Raw genomic sequence first — 24,851 nt, 5'->3', positions numbered from 1 at the left:
GACCACAGCAAACAGTGTTTATTTTGCCTGCATGCTTCTCACAAACATACAACCTTCTGTTTCTGTCAGAGTTTCATACTGAAGACTTTGCAAAGTAGGCTTTCTTCCATTGCTTTGTATCTGGAGAATCAGCAACTTAAGCCTCTCACTAAGGGTACCATGGGAAAAACTTCTGCCCCAAGGGTCAGCTGTTAAGGAAGAAGAAAAAAACAATACCAGAATCTTCCACTGTCCAGCCTCTTCTGGCAGTTTCTCCCGAGGTCAGTGAGAACCCAGAGGTTCACCCACCTTTGTTGTTGGATTCCTGTGTCACAACCGGGTTGGATGCCAGCAGAGATCTGGCTTTCAGCACATCCAATGAGGCTTTGCAAGCATCCATTTTGAATGTTCAGGGGGAAACAACCAAACACTCTCATACTAGGTGACTTCAACTACCCCTCCATCAACTGGGAAAATTACTCATGCACCAATACACTGACCCAATGCTTCCTAAAATTCATCAGTTCCAATGCCTTGGACCAGCTCATTCTTACCGCCACTAGAGGAAGCAACATCCTTGACCTGGTTATTACTAACATGGGCAACCATTGCTCTACACCAATAGTCAATTCCTCCCTGGTTAGATCCAACCACAAACTAATCACCATGGAAATCCACATCTCACCCGCAGAGGTAACCACCATGAAAAACTTCTCCAAATCTGACTTTGGGCTCCAAAAACAGAGGTGGCTAAATTCACGGCACTCATGTCAATGGAAAATAGATGCATGACTGCCGAATCATACACCAATGCACTGTACGAATACGTACATAAATGCATGGAACTAGCCATACCCAATAGAACCAAGACGCTCTCCTCCAAAAAAAGGAAGCCAATCTGGTGGTCCCCTGCTGTTAATAAACTCTACAACAGAAGAAAGAAACCGTTGCAGAAAAAGGTGAAGTCCCAAGATGGGAAAAACTCCCTTATTAGCCTCAATCAAAGTTGAGATCTCTCATCAAAACCTCTGAAGCCAGCTATGAAGGCAGAATTGCAGCAGACACTAAAAACAACCACAAAGCCTTGTATTGTTATATCAAGAATTTCCATGGTTACTGCACAATGGTAACTCCTATACTGAGCCAACAGATATTGCCAACATACTGGGTGACAGATTTATTGCCAAATTTACCCCTCCCCCCCAAGGACCAATCACAATACCGAAGGAATGCCAGGCACCCAGCATTACTGCAGCACAGGTTAAAGCTGCATTGTCTAAGGCCAAGAATACAGTTTCCATGGGACTCGACAATATCCCTTGATGTGTTCTACATGAACTACAAAGTGAACTGGCACCACATCTGTATGCCCTGTTCAATCACTGCCTCACCTCAGGCTTTGTCCCTACTGAATGGCGCACTGCTACAGTCATCCCTCTCCATAAAGGGGGAGTGACTACAGACCCTAGGAATTATCTCCCCATTAGCCTGATGAGTCTAATATGTAAGGCTATGGAGCACATCATCATGGACCTAATTAACAAGGATATAGGGGAATCTACAAACTCTAGATCCCATGCAATTTGGTTTTGTGAAATGTAGATCATGCCTGCTCAACCTGGTTGACTTCTTTGAGTCAGTCACCAGAGCTGTAGATGAGGGCAAGGCAGTTCATACAGCCTACCTCAATCTGGCCAAGGCCTTTGATACCATTCCCCACTTAAGAATTATTGATAAACTCACCAAACTAGGCATCAACCCCTATATCACTAGGTCAGTTGCAAATTGGCTCACAGAACCCACAGTGTGAAAGTAGTGGACTCAAAGTCAGACTGATGACGAGTCATGAGTGGAGTCCCACTGGTATCGGTCCTGGATCCTCTCTTGTTTGGCATCTACTTTTCAGATGTCCAGGCCAACAAGGAGGGACTCTGGCTGACCAAGTTCACAGACAACTGCAAGCTGGGAGCCATTATTAGCTCCCCAAGTGCTGAAGACATCTTACAGACAGGGCTCACTGAGACCAATGACTGGTGTCGAAACCATAGCCTTAAGCTTAATGCCAAAAAATGCGTTGTCATCCCCTTTGGGAAAAACTCAGTTCCCACTAATTACCACATTGATGGGAGCCCACTCAACACTGAAGGCGTTATAAGAGATCTGGGACACAGGTTGACAGCAACCTCTCTTTCGACCACCACATTGCCACTCTGGTCAGAAAGTCCTTCTATGTGACACATCTCATTACCAAGGGTTTTGCATCCAGGAAGAACGAGGTCATCATCTCTCTCTACTCTTCCCTCATTAGGCCAGTCATCGAGTATAATGCCCCATTTGGCATGTACCTCACTAGACACATGCAACAGCTGTAAAGGCCACAAAAGTACCTCACGAAGAGGATCCTAGGTCTTAAACACATCGTACATGGACAGACTCAAAAACTCCAGCTATTCTCTATCTCATATTGTCTACTAAGAGATGATCTCTGTTTGACTTACAAAGCCATGTCTGACCCAGCTCTGTTAGAAATGCTCCATCTAAAGAAATTCAAATTCCTTCGCACTATACACTCCAGAGACCTCAGCCTCATTACCACAATCAACAGAACATGCTGGAGAGACAGGTTCATAACCCAGAGACTGCCCATGCTCTGGAATAGACTTCCCATACATGTCAAGTGGAGCACCTCACTGACCCTCTTCAAGAGAAATCTTGATAAGTAGATGGGAAATAGAAAGTTCACCCTGTGGATCACTGCAGTGGCTGCACTGGATAGAAGCACTGGGAACTAACGTCAGGCAGCAAAATGCCAGGGCACTTCTATGGGCCAGGCTTGCAAAGGCTCCAGGGCCATTAGCCTAGTACACACCTATGAACCTATGAACACAGTTTTTTTATTTTTGAGGGGCCTAGGGGTGTTCCTCACATTTTAGTTAGGGAAGAAATTCCTGCTTCTGTTATTGAATGCCATCCTGGGTCATAGCTTTCTAAGTTTTACAGGGCAGACATCTCATTAAAAAAAAAAAAAAACGGAACATGTTTGTCCTACTCCTAGGGATCCACAGATTGAGTGGCAGGCCTTCACTCGTGGTTTGTTTAATGCTTTGATGGTATTAAAACCTCCTCAGGGGGTTTCTGTTCTAGACCCCTTGGTTCTCTACTCCCCTTAAAAGGCCCATGGACCAGGATTCCTCTGAGGAGAAATAGATTCTGTTGAGGAAGCCCTGGTTTACTCTTCCCAAATTCCTTTTTCTTTGGACTATGGTCACAGAAAGAGGAAGCAAACAGTCCCGATACTCCTTTTGAAGAAATTTTTTTTTTGGGGACACTATCTCCAGGATGATCACATTTTTTAAATGGGACTGTTCTCAGGTCTCTGAAATCCATAATAAGTACTATGACTTGCTGCTAATGGAATCTCCAAAACCTCTGCTATTCCATCCTGTTTTGGCTGCTTTGTTGGATGTATTTTCCAATGCCTGTAAATCTCCTGATTCTCTGCTCTCTGCTTCCAAGAAGTCTGATAGGTTTTATAGAGTGCCTGAGGACTGTAACTTTTGTATAAATGTCCTGCTTCTGAATCCTCAGTGGCGTTTGTATCCTCTGACAAGCCCTCTCATTTTCTTCCTTTGCCCAAGTTACTGCCTTCTGATAAAGACAGCAGAAGCACAGAAAGTCTAGGCATGAAGGTTTACACCTTGGCTACCTTGGCTTTTAGGGCTATTAATTATCAGACCCATATGTCCAGGTATGTGCTGGCTCTCCATTCTCAGGCTTGTCAAGCTAGTTTTGCTCTCCCAGACTCTGAGGGTAAAATTTCTGCTCTTTCCCTGTAAGAGACTTCCTTTCAGGCGGTTTGTCATTCCATCAAGTGTAGTTATGATGCAGTAGATGCCTCTTCTAGGGCTGCTGCTTTTGGCTTAGTGATGAGGAAGTATTCTTGGCTTTGACTCCAACCATTGCCTGATGATATTAAGGCTAAGTTGATGGATGCCTCTCGATAATAAACACTTATTTGGTGACGCTGCTGCTTGTTTGTTTAAATCCCTTCAGTATAAGGGGAAGACCTTACATGAACTCAAACGTGTTTGTCTCTCCTGTTCCTAAATTTCAAAGAAACTACCCCAATAAGCCTGACTTTGTTCGCAGCAAATCTTGCCCTCCCACTAATGGCAAAAAGAGAGGAAAACAGGCTCCTCCTGCTAAGGCTATTCAAACTTCAGGGACTCAGAAGTCTCCTTTCCAGATAAAGCAGGTGCTGTCTGACTATCCATTTCTTGCCAGCCACTTTCCTTTTTCTCTTTGCCTGTCTCTGTCTTCTTGTTTGCCTTCAGATTACTCAGGATTCTTGCATTCTGTCCATTATTTGGCAGGGGTATTTCATGGTGTGGAAATCCCATTCCCCTTTTATGGGCATTCCTCAGCCTACTCGGGAACAACTCCCTTTTTTCCCAGAGGTACTTTGAGACCTTTTGACTTTGGGTACTATTCAAGAGGTGCCTGTGTCCCAAAGGGATAAGGGGTTTTACTCCAGACTGTTTCTAGTTCCCAGAAAAGAGGGTACTTGGAGACCAATTCTAGACCTCTCTCATCTAAACACTTTTCTGAAACTGTCCACTTTCGAATGTTGTGCCTTCAGACTCTGTTTCCTCTTTTATATGTTGTCTCTGGATCTCAATGCTACTTATCTCTGTATTCCAATCCATCCCCTTTTCAGGAAGTTTTTGCATTTCTCTGTTGTTTCCTGGCATGTTCAGTTATCTGCTTTGCCCTCTGGACTTTCTACTGCCCCAAGGGTATTCATCAAATGCCTTGCTCCTGTGATTCCTTTTGGCAGCCTTCAGGGGATCCAAGTGTTTCCTTACTTACAACCTGCTGATTCAGGCCTCCTCTCCAGAGATCCTGTTGCATAATCTTAATTTTGCCATTTCTCTTTTTCAGAGCCTGTTGTTCACAATAAACTTCAAAAAGTCTTCTTTGGCTCCATCTCAGGATCATGTTTTTCTAGGTTGCAGGATTCAGATGGTGGCTATGCTGGCATCCCTGCCGCCTCCCAAGGCCTTAAGTTTCATTTCCTTCTTTCAAACTCTTCTTCCTCTGGCCTCCAGTACAGCCAGGGAGTTTCTGAGAGCTCTGGGTTTCATGGCATCCACAATTCCTATGCTTCCTCTGGCCAAACACCACATGAGAAGGTTTCAGTGGCTTCTGAAGTCAGTTTGGCTTCAGCATGCACATCCTCTATTTATTTATTTATTCATTTATTTATTTACATTTGTTTACTGAGAAATTCCGAATGTACACAGGTCCTTTTTCAGTGGATGCCCAGGGAGAAAAGCTCCACATTATGTACATGATAAATAGAAATATAAAGTTGCAGCAATAGTTAACAACATTACAGGTCATTGGCTTTAATACAATAACAAGATATACAGTAAATGTTGCAAGTTATGATAGTTTCTTGTTGTTTATAATATTAGTAACAAAGTTGTCAGACAAGATTTTAAAGTATGTAAAGACAACTAGCTAATTCTGACTGTAGTTAGTAGTGATGGTAGTATAGTTGGGTTAAGAGTCTAAGTGGGAGGGGTAAGGGGGGGTGTTAGTCTGGATTAGAACAAGGACAAAGCCAGTGCAAATTTAAGTGGAATTTGAGCACAGTCTTGAAAAGGCTGCTGGAAGGTAGAGTAGTTATAGAGGCTGGAAGATTGTTCCAAACTTTAGATATGGAACATGAAAATATGGCTTCTCTTGCTGAGTTTTTGGGTTTGATAACAGTGAGTTGATTTTTGTTGCTTGATCTTAGGGGCCTAGTGGAGTGATAGGGCTGGAGAAGGGTTTGAAGGGAAGGGATGTTATGGGGGTGGTTAATAAGGTTATGAGTGAGGGTGAGTTGATTAAAGTGAAGGAGTTGTGGGAGTTCTAGCCAGTTAGTTCTTTAAGGGAGATACAATGATGGCTGCGGTAGGAGGTTCCAGTGGCAAATTTAGCAATTTTGCTGTAACAAGCATCCAGCTTATGTAGGTCTGTCTGTCTAAGGTTGGTACGTATGGGGGATGCATAGAGTAGGGTGGAGATTAGCTGGGAATTGGCTATGGGTGTCTCTAGATTTTATAGTTCCTCTTCTTCCTTGTCTAAAGAAGGAACTTCACTTGTGGATCCAGCAGTTGTCTCTAAATCCAGGGCTCACTTTTCATCCCCTGCCTTCCCTCTCAGGAACTGTTCACAGATGCTTCAGATGTGGGATGGGGAGCAGTTTTTGGCTCCCCAAAGGTACAGGGGTGTGTGGTCATATCTTCAGCAGATGGAGCACATCAATGTCAAAGAGATGAGAGCTCTTCTGCTGGCTCTTCAGGCTTTTTGGCCTGTTTTCTCCTCAGGACCTCTCAAGATATTTACAGACAATGCCACATTGATGTAGTATATAAACAAAAAGGGGGTACAAGATCTTATCTTTGCTGGTTGGCACTCTTGGTATGGGATCTTGCTGTCCAGTATCAAGTGAATCTTGAGGCAGTTTACATTCCTTCAGGTCAAAACATTGTAGCAGACACTCTGAGCAGGTCCTTAACTCAATCCTATAGATGGATGCTTCACAGGGATGTGTTTTTGGGGGCCTCATTTAGATCGTCAAATTTACACATCACCGAACCACAAAAGAGCAAGACCAAGGCATCAGAAATCCAATTGTTCGAAGTTGTACTCTGCTGATGTTTATTTTATCGAAGTATGTTATGTGAAGGTTCAAGTTTGCAATGTTTCTGGATCTTCAGGTACACAATACCACTTGTACAGCATGGGGGGTGCAGGACAGCATTGCTGATAATGTTTACGATGGATTTTAGTCTGGGGGAGGTAATGTTTTCCTTGTGTCTGGGAAATATATTTGTAACATGGCAAATCATTTGCACAGTGCTCCTATATTCTAATTGCAGATCCCAGTACAGTGAGGATTGGGAAATATACCCTTTTCCTCACTGTAGTGCTGTCATAGAGCTGGTATATATAATGTGCAGGGGGTGTGGGGGGTGCAGGGGTGTTTCCCTCCCCGAAATAACATTAGAAAATGTGTTGCTTTTCTGTTTGTTTTTCAGTTGCTGTTATTTCGGTGTTGTGTACTTCAGATTAGTGTACTTTTGGTGGTTTGGTGTTTCAGTGCACTGGTCTCACTCTTTTGTGGTTCGGGGATGTGTAAATTCCATGATCTAAATGAGACCCATTTCTGGACATTGTCCACCAGTGGGGTACTCCTCAAGTAGATCTATTTGTCTCCCCTCTGAAAAGAAAACTTCTTCTATTTTGTGCCAGAGTCCCAGATCCTTTGGTGTGGAAGGTGAATGCCTTCTCTTTTTCTTGGAAGGGGATGTTTCTTTATGCATTCCCTCCCCTTCCTCTCAGTCCAAAAGTCCTCTTCAAAATTCAACAGGACCCCCCCAAAATCTTGTTGGTGACTCCATTTTGTCCGAGACACCATTGGTTCCCTCCTCTTCTGCATTTAGCCAAGGGCAATCATCACAAGTTACCTCACATTGTGGTCGTACTCACACAAGACAAGGGATCTCTCATCTGTCCCCAACTGTCCGGTTTTCAACTGACAATGTGGTTGATAGGCTTTGATTCCACATAGAGACCTTTTTCAGAGGATGTGCTTATGGTCATGCAGGAGGACAGGAGACCCAATACTATGAAATCCTACTTGTCCAAATGGAAGATGTTTTCTGTTTGGTGTCTCCCTCTTAACCTGGATCCATTAATGTGGATGTTCCTTTGGTTCTGTCCTATTTGTGTGAATTGCTCAATGCTGGTTTGGTCTGTTCTTCTGTTAAGGCCACTTATCAGCTATTTCTGCTTGTCTACCTTTATCTCTTCATTTAGCTTCCAGATTTGAAGCTAAACAATTCCTTAAAGGCATCCTTCATATTAGGCCTCCCAGGAAGCCTGTTCCTCATCCTTTGGATCTTAATTTTGTTTTGGAGAGGTTGACTCGGGCTCCTTTTGAGCATGCTGCTTTAGATTCCTTGCAACTTGCTCTTGGAAGACTGTTCTTTTGTTGGCCTTTAATTCTGACAGGTGTCTGATCTTCAAGCCCTTATGGCTTGCCCTCCTTTTTTGGTGTTTCATAAGGACAGGTATCCTTACATACTAATCCTTCTTTTATGCCCAGGGTGGTTATTGAGTTGTCACTTATTCAGTCTAATAATTTGACTACATTTTCCCCTCTCTGCAAGCTGCCACTGAGAGGGTGCTGCATACTTTGGATGTGCATAGACAACTCAGATTTCATTTGGATAAGACTAAGTCTATTAGGAAATCTGATCAGTTTTTTGTTTCTTTTCATCTTAGGTCCCTGGGATTGGCTGTATCCAGCAAACTATTTCTTCTTGGATCTCAAAGACTATTTATTTTTGTTATTCTTTTCATGGTAAGAGCCTTCCTTCTTTTGAAGGCTCATTGTACTAGGGCTCTTCTGGTGCTTTTTTTAAGAGTTTGGATTCTTGAGGCAGCTAACTGGACTTCTGTGCATACTTTTACCAAGCACTACAAGTTGGATGGAATCTCCAAAGCTAGAGCTGGTTTTGCTAGGGGCATACTTCATGGCTTCCTAGTGGGCTCTGCTGGTCCTTCCTCCTCCCAAGCTTCTTCTTGAACTTTGGAACTCTCCCAGGATACTGACTGGAAGGACATAGTACAGTTATGTAAAATCTTAGCATAACAGCAGATGCCCTTTCCTTCACTGTTGCAGTATTCACTCCCTCCCTCCTCCCCCTGGTCCATTTCCCTCCTGGATGTACTGTTACCTCTTGGTTTTTCTAAGGATGGTACATCCGGATGTCACCTTTATGCCCTACATTATGCAAAGAGCATACTTGTGACATACAGCATACCTTAAAGCAACAATAGGCTTTTGTACACTGACCAGACGTTGGGCTTCCTGAGGCAGGGAATCCCAGAGGTTACAAATACTGCAAGAGTGAAGGAAAGGACATCTATTGTTATGGTAAGATTTACTAGATATTATTAGACAGATGTATTTTTTTCTATTTATAGTGTTCTAGTTTGATTATGTTTATGGTAGATAGCTATGTGTTTTTTCTTGATTTTAGTTCTTTTCACAGACCTGATGAAGGCTTTATTGCATTAGTTAGCTGAAAGTGAGTTTAGTAAAAAGTCTTTTTATGTATATCTTTTTATGTATTTGTTATGCCTTTCTTAATACCTTATATTGGAACGTGGGTTGCAAATAGATAGGTAGTGTCTTCCTTAACTAGGATTTAGTTTGATCTAATTAGTAATACTGTGTGGGTGGGTACTTTCTGTTCTAAAATGCACTTTTACGGCCCTGTTTATATTGTTTGCCATGAATACACAGGTTTAAAATTAAACAATACATATATTTTCCACACCTACTGCTAAGTATATATAAAAGCTGATATGTTTAACATTGTTAAAATATTTCTCATTTTTTGTTACTGAGGATCACTTCTCTGTGACGAATAAAGGCTTGCTGCTTTGGAACACTACCTGGGTTTCATGATTTTTGGAAATTATTGTGATTGAGCTCATCAACGAAGTTTTAAGACCACTAGTTTTTCTTTTATATTTTTTCTTCAACTGTTGTGGTGGTGAGGTTAGAAGTAGACAGATTCCTGTGCTTGTTCATTATTTTTATTTTATACAACTCTACTTTCATCAGCCATTATAACAATTAAATCTCAAAAGACAGTTTTTGGTCTTACATTTTTTACATTAAAAAAGAAGAGACAGCATGTCCAACATACTTGAAAAGACTTTGCATGTTTCTCTGATCATTATAACAACACTTTAATTACAAGTGATCAAGAGTTACATGAAAGAAAAAAACACACAGTACAGTTTTACTGTTCCATTTGCCTGGCATTAGCCTGTCTTATGAATTGTAAAACAGCCTGCTCTTTATATGAGATTCACACTCCAATGCATGAATGACCACATCAGTGAGGTATGCCGCAACATACTGAAAGACAGGTTTCAGTGTTTTGTCTGTTATCCTCTAAAAGCTTGCTGGGGGCTCCATGTAGACCAAATGGTAACACTGTACTGAAACAGACCATCAGGGATTACAATTTTTTTTTGGTACAGGCAGTATTTGGCATCTTCACATACCCTTTTGACAGTCTTAGTTTAACCGTTATTTGGGATGCTATCTCTTTATTATGCTCCGTTAGTTTAATTCTCCAAGGTATTTATGAGAATACTCATTTAAGTCTCTAAAAAAAGTCTCACTTTCTTTATGCTTTTGTACTTTTTGACAAGGATCCCTAGGCCTCTCCTGTATGAACTTCAGCTTGTAAGTTTTTTGCAGAATTATTTGCTTATTTCAATACATTAATGCAATAAACTTATTTTATTTTTCTCCTTTCCAGCTATGTAACACTATAGATTATTGCAATTATTATTTGCAAATGTCTGCTGCCATTTGGCCACACACTAGTACTGGATCTCCTGGGTTAAATTCTCAAGGATGGACATTTGTATTATAAACTCGTTGTATTTTCTGGTGTCTCTGCATATGTGCTGTCTTAGTATGGGTATCACCATTTTTAATATATCCTGTAAACTTATACAGTGTTCTATCACAGTTTTAAGTGATTTACTTTCTTCTTCCCAGGTTTCCTTAGCAGTATCAAGTAGACCTCCTGGATACCTGCTGTGCAGAAGTGCAAATGGTACACCCAGATGAAGTTTGTGACACCTCCCTAATTGCAAATGATAAATAGGCTAACAAATGGGTCTAGATGCATCTCTAACTTTCCTTGGAATTGATTTATTCAACTGTTTGCCTTTAAAGCAGTGATACAACAGATGCTGTAGCATTGGCAAAAATGCAGTGCCATGGTCAGTGTATATGCATAGGGCTGCCCACTCTGTAGAAAAGAAGTCCCATCTGTAGGAGTACATAGTGCCAGCAGCTCAGCAGGTAGCACACTCCTTTGGTGCTGGATGATCAGATGGTTGTGGATTCCATTCCCATTCCAGATGACTGGATTAATTTCCAGTTTGCTGACACTGCAGCGTAGCAACAGGGGATGCTGCACTCCTAAATATGCCATTCATTGTATGAGATGTTACACAGAGGTCCCATATAAGTTGGTGGTACCTTAGGCAGATGTAAAAGATCCCACCACACCTATCAAAAAGAGGAGGGAAAGTTCACAGATACTGTAGCCAAATTTCCCATAATAATATAAATATTTTGATTTCCACTGAGAAGAGAAAAATAGCCATGTGTGACAAACTCTGTCAAAAATGATAAAATAAAATGAAAAACAAAGCTTCTTGACAATAGCCTTAGCATTAGCTTAAAGTAGTAACACTGCTTCTGGAAATTTTGCATCATACTCTATTATGACTAACACTTTCTGATGCCCATTGTTAGATTCTACTAGTAACTCCATGACATTCCTAGAAAATAAAAATATGGCCCACTTGGCTTTCACATTCAAAAACAGAATAGGATACTGCCCACTTGACTTTCAGTCAAATAAACTAAACAATACATTATGGTAGTCTGTGCCAAATAAAGTTGTGCTGACTTTCTAACAAGTAGGCAGCCTTAAGAAGTTTCAGGATATATGTCTATTGTAGATCCTGCTAAGTGTTTAGGTAATGGATAACAGATGGTAACCTCTGACTACAGCTCTGTGAAATATTCCCACACTCCAAACTCCAGCACACTTAAAGGCACGACACATTTTCCAAATTCAACCTGCAGTTTTAAACACAGCTTCATATATGTCAATGACTGTGTGTGTGTGTGTGTATGTGTGTGTGTGTGTGTGTGTGTGTGTGTGTGTGTGTGTGTGTGTGTGTGTGTGTGTGTGTGTGTGTGTGTGTATCTATATATACACTCAGGATGTTTTGAATTCTAAGATGTTTAATGAATGCAAGAGCATTTAACTCTGGATAGGGACATATGTCTGTTCTAGGGAATAGCCGGCTTTGTGGCTGAACATGGCTTGGCCCTTGTGTTAGGGGAATTTAACTGAATATGCAAAGAGTTGACTTGAAGACTGATTTTTAGGTTCTTTGTCCTCGAGAATGGGCGAAAGTGTACGTTGCCTATGGCAGTGGGAGTCAAGGCCAGTGCTGTCAAGTTTTAGAAAAAAATCTCTTGTTAAAAAATTGTTTGTAATGTGGAAGGCTAATCTCTTTCTTGGCCAGGCAGTGTGTGTGATGATTAATGGGGTAGGCACAATGATAACAATGTCTGCAGTTTGTATGTTATTAGTAGCTTGCTATTATTGTTTTATTTATTTGTTTATTACATTATTAACTGTTATGCACTAATGATTAAATACATTCAGAGTAATTCAAATCTTTTGAGCAATGAGTCTGTTGAATTGAACAGCAATGTTAAATGTTTATATATGCTATTTTTAATTTATTGTGATGTTGAGAGTGATGAGGTGATGAGCAATGATATGGCTTCAGCATTTCATTTTCATTGATAACAGACCAGATTTTGACTTTCTGTCTTTGGGACTCATGAAGTATGTGTGGAAGGGACTATGCTGGTGCATGTTACCTCCCTTGCAAGATAGATAATATTTATGACACTTGCTAAGTAAAATATGGAAGTATTAAATCAGATTATGGGATAATAAAATTAGCAGTCTTATATATCTGGAACTGGCTGAACTTTTACTAAAATATGCTGCATGACATTCAGTGTTGAGCAGTCAAATGTCACTTTTTTCCTGGTTTGTTACAGCTGCAGTTGTCTGTCATCTGTTATGTATTAATCTGTTTGACAGGTACCAGGGATTCTGAGAATTACTTGAAACTGTTAATTTGTGTTTAAGTAGTGGCAGAATTCTGTAAATCAGAATGATGCTCATCCAAACCTAATTCAGACAAAAATGTACAATCTTGAGTTGCTAAATTAATATTTCAGTTTAAAAAATTGTTCTCTTTCTGTTGTAGGATTAACGAACATCCCTGCTTTAGCCATGGGAATACTTGTAAGTGGAGCCATCATGAAAAAGGCAAAGCTGAGTTTCATTGGAATTTTCAGGCTTGCCATTTGGACTTCTGTGACTGCCTTCATGTTCAACCTTTTATTTTTTATCTTCACATGTGAAAACTCAAAAGTTGCTGGGTTAACAGTTACTTATGATGGGTACGTAGAATGTCAATGTTTGGGCACATTTATTTTTCTCTTTTTCAATTTTCTTGTGCTCGAGTGTATTGTTTTAACTACTGCTATGAAAAGAGAGCAGCACAAGTAAACCAAGGAAAGAATTGCATTCTGCCCATATCTGTCTAATTCAGTTTTTTTGTAAAACTAAACTATGGTACTCAAACTAAACACTGTGGTTAAAAGATGACTGTACTTACTAAAGGTAATGAAAAAGTGTTGATGACCTTGAGCATAAGCACAGTAATGCTTTTTTACCTTACATAGTCCTACAGTCAATTTGGGGGTAACATTTCTCTCAGCAGATATCCTAGAAAGTAAAAGGCACAAAAAATTGCAGTATTTGGCTTTCTTCTTTTTTCATCACAGAATGTATGACATAAGTATCATGATACAGATGCACTCACACTGATTGTCCATAAGCGCACAGACCATGCATCAGAAGTTGGCATCTACTATTAAAACACAGGTGTCTGTGCAATCACAATGTATAATTTGTCCAAACCCGAACCTTATTTTTAACAGAGAGGGCAGTGGCCTATGATTATATTACATTTGTTTGATGGAAGATTGAGATAGCCTAGCTACAATTCCCACTAAATGCATGTAATGTTTTACCAGGGTCAGTACTGACATTAGACTTTTTAAGCAAGTTTCAGCTGAGAGACTCCTTACCACAAGGCGTGCTGCATCAGTGAACTGATGTAACCATAAATTCTCCATTCATACTTTCCTTCCCTTAATCAATCTCCCCTTCACATATCTTCTCCTGTCCATCAACATCTCTCCATCCTCTCCTACAGCCAGATTAGGTGGCTCACAGACAGTCCAAAAGAATACATAACAGAAACTAGTAGTTGCCTTTTTGTTACAAACCAGGGTAGCCAGTTTGACAGAAGTCCATTCACATCTCCCTCATTCTCATTTATAATGGGCTTTAATCAAGTCCATTTAAACCAGACCATGGTGTGCTCATATCATGTTTCATATCAGCACCGTATAATTCACATTTGGTTTTGTTTTTGTCCATTTAGTGAAACTGATGGCAGTTCAGTTTCACTGAATCCATTGTTAACTGATAAGCATGTATCTTATAGTAAGTAATGGTTTAACAAGTTGACATACCTGTCTGTTCCCTTTGAATATATCAACTTCCCTTACTTGCTTCAAATGAACAGGGCACATGTCAAAATATCTTTATTTGTACTTTTAGTATAAATTTCCAGAGATCATCAAGGGAGCCAGTCCAAAAAAGGTATATCTATAGCACTTTCATTATCAGCCATGCTTGGCATTGATAGCGAACACCTGTGGTTTGATACCACTCATATGCTTCATTATCCATTTCTGACTGATTGGTTTATTACAGCCAAAAGCCATTATGTAGCTATTGGCTGCATTTTTGCACTTTTTTATTTGAGTACTGCTGTATTTTCAAATTATTTATTGTATTTTTCTGCACTTTATCATTGTAAAGTGCTAATATTTTTTACAGACTTTGCTTCTGGTTTGTCTTCTTTGTAGTCATGTAGAAAGTGTGTGTGTGTGTGTGTGTGTGTGTGTGTGTGTGTGTGTGTGTGTGTGTGTGTGTGTGTGTGTGTGTGTGTGTGTCTGTCTGTGTGTGTGTGTGTGTGTGTGTGTGTGTGTGTGTGTATATCTAGTTAGTTTGATTGCCATACAGTATTCATTTTGGGCTACATGTAGTGTTGTTTTATATTAAGAAGACTTGGTCTGAGCTGGGAATCACACAAGAAGACTTTAAATGAGAGTTTTTCATTGGCCAGAGGGATAATCAGTCTGTTCAGTCAGTTTTTCTGTCAACAGTGCCCTATATAGACACAGCCAACCAGAATTAACATTTTCCCTATAAAACTACCCTTTAAACTTCCCCAGCATTCAGTTATGTAAAGCGCAAGTAGTGTGCACTGTGATGAGCACTGCCATGAGTTTTGTATTTAATACATATGATTTTACTCTGGACTCTTACAACAACATTCTGTTCACCTAAAAAGGCCTTTAACCATGGATATGAACTCATCTGCTATCTCTGCAGTCAACTTAGTAGATTTGGGCACCCTGAGGCAATGTAGCAATTGCCTCATATTTGCTTAGATGTGAGAGAAGTAATTACACAATGTTACTGGAGGCAAAGATTTTCATGCAAACACTCATAATACCACTGAGGTTGTCAGTAAAACACACTCTACACCTACCACATACAATATGGAACAGACACATAGACCCACATATGCTTAAGCTCTAAAACGTAACCTTCCTAAATCTCGAGGACCTCCCAGACATTGCGCCTGCAACAAATGTGCTCATCAGTCCCAAAAGCACTCTGCCAAATCAACACCCACCGTAAAACATGCAGCCACTTCTCATAGAGACTCAACTTCTAAGCCCATAAGGCAAGCCACCACACCACCCAATATTTAGGTCTTAGGAGACTCCATTGTGAGACACGCAGATGCCACACCCACTAGGCAGAGTATTAAGAAAAATCACAGTCAGTTGTGTCTCAGGGACCAGGATCCATCAGATCATGCATGTACTCCAGTCATTGGATCACAAGTACCAGTTTGACTCAGTTATAGTCCATGTGGGTATAAATGGCCTGAAAAATATCTCTCTGGTCTATATGAATAGAGACTTGATAAAGCTCTCGGACTATGTGTCCCAGGCCAGTATGAGCAAAGCACTACCTTCTCCAAGGATGATGCCACAATATGAATAAAAGATGACTGACTTTAATAATTGATTTACTTTGTGGTGTCACTCGAACAGTCCCAGAGATCCCTGAACTTTGTAAACACAAACACCCTGGACCAGATGGTCCATACACCCACTAGGGATGCAAGTATACTGGTTCTGGGCCTGACTAACAAGAGAGAACACTGCCACCCTCCAACCCCCATTATAATGCCCTCCCTGGTAAGGTAGAACCTTAACATGTTCCCCTTTAAAATACAATAAAACTTGAGTCCACAGCTAACTCTGGAATATTTAAGAATTTTTCTAATGCAAACTTTTTACTATTAAGTGATAACCTGATAAAAGTTCAAGAGCACCAAACCCTAAGAACAATGCTACTAATATCAGCTGTGTACAGTCATGATAACAGATGCACAGAGACAGGTGTATCTACCAGGAATAAGCATGGAATAAACCCAGAAAATAAGCCAACTTGGTAGAATCCCAATATTAATAGGATGTATAACAAAAGGAAGATAAACATGCCAAAAATTAGGAAGTACAACACCCAGTAAAATAAAAACTCTCTATCATCAAGCTAAACAAACAACTCAGAGGGCAAAGCAAGGCTGCATAAGCCAAAGTTGAGGTAAAAATGCCCTTCTAGGCCAAGGACAACCACAGAGGATACTTCATTACTGTCTCCTACTTCTTACTTACTCCATCATCCACCTGGCTTTCCTCTTCTTCTGCCACTTGTTTTCCTAATTACTTCTTTGCTTACTGACTGTCTTACTGGCTCTCTTTGCTTGCTGACTGTCCTACTGGCTCTCTTTGCTTGCTGACTATCTTACTTGCTCTCCTTTCTACAACTTACCTCTTCTAATTTCCCTTATTCTTAGCTCTCTTTTCTCTTACTTCCTACCTTATCATTATCTTACAAAGTATTTTTTAACTTTATAAGATGTCTTTGACTTTAACTGTGTGTGGTAGTAATTATTTCATTTAGTTATCTTTATCAGACTTAGTATTTTATATTTATATAAGTATTTTTTTTGTGACTGTAACTGTGTGAGTCAGTAATTAACTCACTTAGTAATAATGGGTAACTGTAGAGTTGTTAGTTTCTGTCTCTTAAAACTTTCTTTAAAACACAAGTATGTTTTCCTTTATTGTATTCTCTGTGGAGCTTTTCTCCCCGGGCCTCTACTGAAAATGGAAATATCTCCAGTTAGACTAGCCCGGTCAACAAATGTAAAATAAAATAAATAAAATAAAAAAGCTATGTCTGTATCCTCAAAGGCAGTACACAAAAATTTGCAGAACTAACTGAAAAAGCTTCTACATTAAACTAGAAGATATAGTAGCTCCAAATGTAACCCCCTCTCTCCCCAAGCTACCATTGAACATAATTCTCCTAACTACCACTATGGGATATTTAATTAATACACTCTCTAAGGCCAATAACACAGTATCAATGGGCCCCGATAATATTGCAGGACACCTCCTAAATAGCATGAAACATGACCAGTCAGAACCACTAGAATCACTATTCAACCATGACCTCTAGATAAGCTTCATGCCTCATAACTGGAGAACTGCAACAGTCATTCCTCTGCATAAGGGTAGGCCATCTACACACCCCAGTAATTACATATCTATAAGTCTGACTAACTTCATGTGCAAAGCCATGAAAAGAAATATAGAGATGACTGACAATGACAGATAACCTTCAGACACTTGATCCAACCCAGTTTCATCAAAGGTAGATCATGCTTACACAACCTTGTGGACCAATGCAATGGGCAAGGCCAAGCTGGTGAAAACTTCCTACATTGACCTGGCCAAAGCATTTGATACAATACCCCACTCTGGTATTGTAGACAAACTCATGGAACTAGGTATAAAACCATATGTCCAGCTTTATTCAGTCTCATACCGCTTGCTCAGAGGTGACCTGTGCCTGACATATAAGGCCATGTCAAACCCAGATTTGATGAATATGCTTCACCTCAAAAAATCTAGATCCCTCAGAACCACAAGGGCGGGAGACTTAAACCTTGACACGGTTATAAATAGAACACGCTGGAGGGACAGATTCATCACCCAGAGACTCCCTGTGCTGTGGAACAAAATCCCGGTACATGTGAGGCAGAGCACCTCGCTGGCCTTGTTCAAGAGGAATCTTGACCAATGGATGGGAGATCGCAGATATACCCCAGGGATTACTTCAGTGTCACTGCTTGACAGAGGCACAGCAAAATGATAGGCATAGTTTTTATTCAAACTAAAGGGGTGGCGAAAGCCACATAACTATGGGCTAGGCTTATAAATGCCCTTGGGCAGATAGCCTAGTATGAACCTATGAACCTATGAACCTATGTTACCCACTGGATAACCAGCTGGCTCACAGATGGGACTCAAAAAGTTAGGCTAGGGAAGTCCACCTCCATGAAGAGATCAGTCGCTATCTGAGTCCTCAGGGCTCCGTACTGGGTCAGCTCATTTTTGGAATCTACATCTCTGAAGTAAAGGCTGGCATCAAGGGCCATTGACTGACACATTTTCAGATGATCGCAAATTAGGTGCGGTCATATAATCCCCCAAAGACACTAATACCTTCAAGAAGGACTGACACAGACAAATAACTTGTGCCAGAACCATATTCTAAAACTTACTGCAAAAAAATGCATAATAGTATCCTTTAGGAAGTTGGCTATCCCTGAAAACTACCACATTGATAACACACCCCTAAGTGTATACCCACTAGTCAGAGATATGTGGCCAGTAATCTCGGAAATCATTCTGTGTTGCACAATTTATAATTAAGGGTATAGCATCTAAGACCATGGAACTCATTGGTCCACTATACTTAGACCTTATCACACCAATCAATAAATACCACATTCCTTTTGGTATGGACCTGACCAGTCACATGCAACAACTGGAATGTCCACAGAGGTTCCTCACAAAAATAATTCAGGGGTTAAACAACTAATTCTACATGGATTGCCTCAAAGCCCTATCCCTGTACTTAGCCTCCTAGAGAGTGTTGAGGAACAGTCTATGCCTGACATAATAGGTATCCTTGGATCCCACCCTGATGGATCTTCTGCATATCTGCAAAACAAATAGCACCAGCACTACCTGATCTAGACACTTAAACCTTGCTTACAACATAAATAGGACATATTGGAGGGACAGGTGTGTGTCTCAGAGACTACCCCTTCTCTGAAACAGGCTTCCCATCCCTAATCTAATTCAAGTGTAGCTTGGACCAGTGCATGGGGAATTGGAAATTCACCCCTGGTCTGGCATCTATGTCTCTAATAGACAGAGGCAGCCTGTAAATGCTTGACCACCCCAGACCGAGCCTACAAATACAGTTTAAAATAATGTTAGAGTACCAAAACTTGTCAAATAGATTTGGGATGAATGGCTAGGTTTAAAAAGATCCCTGTGGTCATTAGTCTAGTATAGATCTATGGACCTATGAACCATGTATTGCAAGATAAGCAGTTTGAATAAGGTGGTACATATGTATATGAGCAAAACATGAGCAAACCTTCCACTTCAGTTGTGCCTACCGCAGCAGAGAGAAGGAAGAGAAAACTTACCTTGATTCTTTGTAACTGGAATTGGATGAATATGTGAAGCAGTCCTTAAAGATCTTTCACCTCTGCAGCAGTTTTGATCGAATAGTCCATATCATCAAGTTATCCACAAGATGTTTTCTTTAGAGACACTGTTAATCTGATGAGAGGACACTTTAAATGGTGCTTGAATGAGACTTCAAAGCCCAAAAAGAGAGACTTGTTAGGCTTAGAGGAGCCAAGAATTCCAGAGGCTACCCCACCACTATCATAATGTTTTGAGGTTGTCTTTGAGATGGTGTCCTTGTAATTACTGTCCCAACCTATAGTCCCCAAGAAATCTCAATAAGCTCTCCAGGATGTAGAACAGCTTTAGCTACTGATGTAAAATCCCAGAACTAGCAGTGGGAATAATGGTTAAGGTCTTCACCTCCCATGTACAATGTATAAGGTTCAGTTCTGACCTCCAGTATTTGCCTTTTTGGACTTTGCATGTTCTCTCTGTGCCTACGTGGGGTTCCTCCCACCTCCAAAATACATTCTGAATGTTTCCAACTAAAACTTACCAATAAATGGAGCTGTGGGCAGCAGCACAGAGCCTACCTGGTGCCCTGTAGGGGGAAGAGTTGTATAGACCAACTGCTTTGGTGTACAATATCCCCAACATAGGAGAACATGGATTACAGACTGCATGCCATGGCAGGGCTAACCACTTGACAGTGTAAAATATGGCTCTAAGTGATTTGTTCATGTTGACTAATGTAGCAAAATGGGCATGGGTATTTGCCAGTGATAATTGGGTTGAGGACTCTGTCCTACACCAGGGACCCATGCTAAAGGAGGGAGGGGTGTATGTGCCCCTGTTGAGCAGTGTGTGCCTGCAATAAAGCCCAGCAGCCTTGGGTCAAAAAGCTATATATATATATATATATATATATATATATATATATATATATATATATATATATGGTGTCCAGTTGCCCAGCTTAGATTACCTGAGATAGCTCCATTAAGCAAAAGCTGGACATAAAACCAATCAGCCTGCCAAACATGAACTAAGAATTGCTACACTTATTGTAGGGTTACTGACAGGCTGGAACTTGGAAATGGATGATATAATAGTACAGAGGAAGCTGGACATCCTCTGTATCCAAGAGACAAGATGGAAGGACAGTGTAGCAAAGTCACTTGGCTTGGGATCCAGAGTCTACTACTCAGGAATAGGATAGGTTAGAATCGGTGTTGAAATTGCGGTGATAGAGAGGCTTCAGAAGGCAGTGAGGGATGTCATCAGCATTACTTACAGACTCATGGCAATCAGACTCCAATATAGGGCAGTATTCATAATGTCAGCCTATGTCCCACAGCAAGGTTGTGATTAGTGAGGAAAAGAGTGCATTCATACAGCAGTTGCAGGACTTACTAGGTAAAGCATAACATAAATTGGTGTTGATAATTGTTGACTGGAATTAATATATCAGGACAGACAGAACAGGATACGAGGACTGCCTGAGTCCACATGGGTAGTGCAACAGGAATAAAGAAGAAGAGGCCATTCTCGACATCTTTCTGTCAAATGGCTTGATAATAGCCAACACATGGTTCAGAAAGTGAAACAGTCTCAAGATCACATATAAGAGTGACCAATATGCAACTCATGTAGACTTCCTCCTAGTAAGGAAAGAGCACTGGGGTAGAATCAGTGATTGCAAAGTCATCCCCAGTGAAATAATCAGCCCACAGCATAAACCACTAGTTGCCACAATCAGCTGCAAGCAATGGTCAGAGAAGGCTGTAACAACAACAGGCACCAGGCTGAAGACCTGGAAGTTGACTGGAGAGAAAGTACAACAGTTCAAGGAATTAATCAGGGGTCTAGCACATGGAAGAAGAGAAGGAAATAGGTGGAGATGAAGAAAAATGGCAGTGCCTTGAAACAGCATATGCAAGGACTACAGAACAGATATGTGGCTGAAAGGAAATAAGGTACATAAGGAAAGCTGGTGGTGGAATGCAGAAGTCCAGGAAGTCATCAAATGAAAGAAGGAGTGCAGGAAAAATTGGGAGATAGCATTCCTGGCCTGGTCCATGTTTTATAAGAAAGGAGTTGCAATAGCAAAGAACAGGGCATTAGAGACACTGTAACAGCTACTGGAAGTGACTAAATAGGTGGCACAAAGAAACTCTATCTGGTTATAAGGCAATGACAGAAACATAAAGAATACAGTCAGACACCCTTCATAAGGGTTGACAGCAACAACCTGCTTACCAGACAACAGAACATCAAAAGCAGATGGAAGGAGTACTCCCAGCAGTTTCTGAATGAAGAAAACTCCCCAGAAGCTGTACTGCCCCAGAAACAGCCTACGACGAGAGAAGAAGAGGAGCCCACCTTAGAAGAAGTAAGAATAGCACTAAAGAAAATGAAGACTGGGAAAGCAGCAGGCTCTTATGAGATCACAGCAGATATGATAAAGATGTTGGATGAGATAGGGGAGAAATGGCTCCTGAGGATACTCATAACAGTGAGGAGAGAAAAGTGTATCATATATGACTGGAGAATAAGCATACTACTGCAAGGTTTCAAGAACAAAGGTGACACACAACTGTAGGCAGTATAGAGGTATCAAACTCCTGTCACATTGCATGGATGAGTGAGCCTTTCAGTGTTAGTATTGCTGGCATGCCATTGTGTCATCCCATTGCACATTACTACTGCCATCTCTCACATCTGACCTGCTGATGTTAAGCTTGTGCTTTTCCACTGTGACAGACCCTCCAACAGTAAGTACTGGCATATGGCACAGCTAGCAAATAGCCTTTGGACACTTCTCTACCTTGTGAGGGGCTGCAGTTGCAGAACAAAGGTACCCGGAGGAGAGATATACAGAAGCCTACTGTTGAATAAATCCTGCCTCGCATGCAGTACACTGCACAATATGGAAATGTAAAATCTATTTATAACCTGATACATGCCCTACATATATTCATGCAGTCAGTACCAAGCCAGCAGGCATATTAAATCCACCCTTTCAAAAGCCAAAAGCACAGCATTAATGGGGCCAGATGTTGTCCCAGGCTGCGTCTTGCACGAAATACAGAACAAACTAACCCCCCACCTAAACACACTGTTCAACCTCAGCCTCTCCACAGGCTATGTGCCCATAGAGTGGCGCACAGCAACAGTTATTCCACTCTACAAAGGAGGGGCCACAACTGGTCTGCAAGGCTATGGAGAGCATCATCATGGAACTCATTAACAAAGACATTGGGAACGCCTAAACACTTGATCCTTCCCAATTAGGCTTTGTTAAGGGCAGATCATGCCTACTAAACCTGGATGACTTCTTTGAGACAGTCACCAAGGCCATAGACGAGGGAAAGGTTGTTCACACAGCCTACCTTGACCTCGCCAAGGCTTTTGACACCATTCCCCACTCGGGTATTACAGAAAAACTCACCAGTCTAAACATAAACCCCTACGTCACGAGATGGATTGCCAACTGGCTTACAGACAGAACTCACATGGTAAAAATAGCGGGCTCCAGTCTGACTAAACCAGTCATGGGTGGTGTCCCACAAGGCTCAGTCCTGGGACCCCTACTGTTCGGCATATACTTCTCAGAGGTACAGGCAAACACAGGAGGGCTATGGCTAACCAAGTTCACCAATGACTGCAAACTGGGAGCCATAACTGATTCTCCAGCTGACATGGACATCCTCCAAAAGGGCCTTACTGAGACGGACACCTGGTGTCAAAGTCATGGCCTCAAGTTAAATGCCAAAAAATGCATAGTCATCCCATTTGGGAAAAACAAAACACCCACAAATTGCCACATAGGTGGCAGCCCCCTTAATACAGAAGAAGTAATAAGAGATCTGGGGACCCAGGTAGATAATAATCTCTCCTTTGACAATCATATTGCCAAAGTAGTTAGGAAATCCTTCTATGTGGCTCATGTAATTACTAAAGGGTTTGCATCTAGAAATAAAGAGGTTATAGTGCCCCTCTACTTGTCACTCATCAGACCCATTTTAGAGTTCAATGCCCCATTTGAGATGTACCTCACAAGACACTTCCAATAGCTGGAGAGACCACAAAAGTACCTCACCAAGAGGATCACTGGCCTCAAGCATATGTCCTATGCAGCCTGACTGAAAAAACTCTGGCTGTACTCAGTGGCATATTGCTTACTCATAGGTGATCTCTGCCTAACTTACAAAGCCATGTCCAACTCAGAATTGATGGACATGCTCCACCTAAAGAAATCCAAGTCACTTCAAGCCATGCACTCTAGTGAGCAACACACAACAATAAATAGAACATGCTGGAGGGATAGATTCCTGTCACAGAGACTCCCCATGCTTTGGAACAAAATTCCAAACTACATTAGGCATAGCCCCTCACTAACACTCTTCAAGAGAAACCTTGACGAGTGGATGGGTAACCGAAAATACACCCCTGGGATCACTTCATTGGCTCTGCTTGACATAGGATCAGTTAATTAATCAATGGGGTGGCAAAAGCCGACATACTCTGGCTAGGCTTATAAATGCCCTCGGGCAGATAGCCTAGTACCTACCTATGAACCTATGAGGATAAGAGTCTGCTCTCCCTCCCTGCAGAGGAAGACCGGGAACTCCTCCACCTGTGTGAACTGTTTCCGTGTTGATGGTCAGTCTCCTGTGGTGGATATTTCACTGGCAATGTCTTGTGCCTTTTTTGTTATCCATTATCTTATTGGTTACCTTTCGCTGAACCTGATGTAAGGTCTTATTATGCCCACCAACACCAGTGGTATCTTGTACCACTCCATGTTGCACATAGTACTAATAGAGCTAATCCAAGTTACTTTTGACCATGATGTACATGCCATTTGTGTGCATGGCCTACAGTAACTCCACAGCCTAATGACTGGGTGGCAAATTTTTCCAGCAATTGTCTTTCTCATGGATAAGATATATACACCTATAAGCTAAACAAGCCAGACAGTGTACATATGTATGTGCATGGCTGTCTGTGGATGTTCATAGGTTCATAGGTTCATAGGTTCATTGATTAGTACTAGGCTAACTGCCCTTGCAAGCCATTTTAAGCCTAGCCAATTATCCCCTGTGAGATTCAAACCCTGTACCTTGTGTTTGTAAGGCAAACACCTTAACCATTAGGCCACGCTCCCAACCCCTTGCATTATGTCTGTATGCTGCCCTCCTCTTGTTTATGGTGGGCACTAACCTGACCCTGTCATACATTGGTTCCAGTGGTGGCTGGTGACTTTAAATCAAAGAGGAGCTGCAGGAGACAGCTGAATGGGTGGGGCCAATGGAAAGGGGTGTGGCCAACTAGAAAGGAGCAGAGCTATGCTCAAAACCACAAAAACTAGGACTTTAATTAAATACACTGCCCTGAG

The 24,851-nt window shown here is 41.3% G+C and overlaps 1 protein-coding gene across 2 annotated transcripts in view; it reads left to right on the top strand.

Annotated features, from left to right (window-relative positions):
- LOC122815513 (solute carrier organic anion transporter family member 1C1-like) overlaps positions 1-24,851 on the top strand; it is a 4,185,790-nt gene that overhangs the window by 2,953,193 nt on the left and 1,207,746 nt on the right. For both annotated transcript variants that reach the window (XM_044088066.1, XM_044088065.1), the window contains one exon: positions 12,940-13,135. In XM_044088066.1, coding sequence (XP_043944001.1) covers positions 12,940-13,135 — 196 coding nt within the window. The remainder of the gene's footprint in view (positions 1-12,939; positions 13,136-24,851) is intronic.

The sequence above is a fragment of the Protopterus annectens genome, chromosome 11.part0 (genome assembly GCF_019279795.1).
Source record: "Protopterus annectens isolate FY-2018-M chromosome 11.part0, PAN1.0, whole genome shotgun sequence".
Lineage (NCBI taxonomy): Eukaryota > Metazoa > Chordata > Ceratodontiformes > Protopteridae > Protopterus > Protopterus annectens.
The sequence above is the reverse complement of the archived record's forward strand: the minus strand, read 5'-3'. Positions and strand labels throughout refer to the sequence as shown.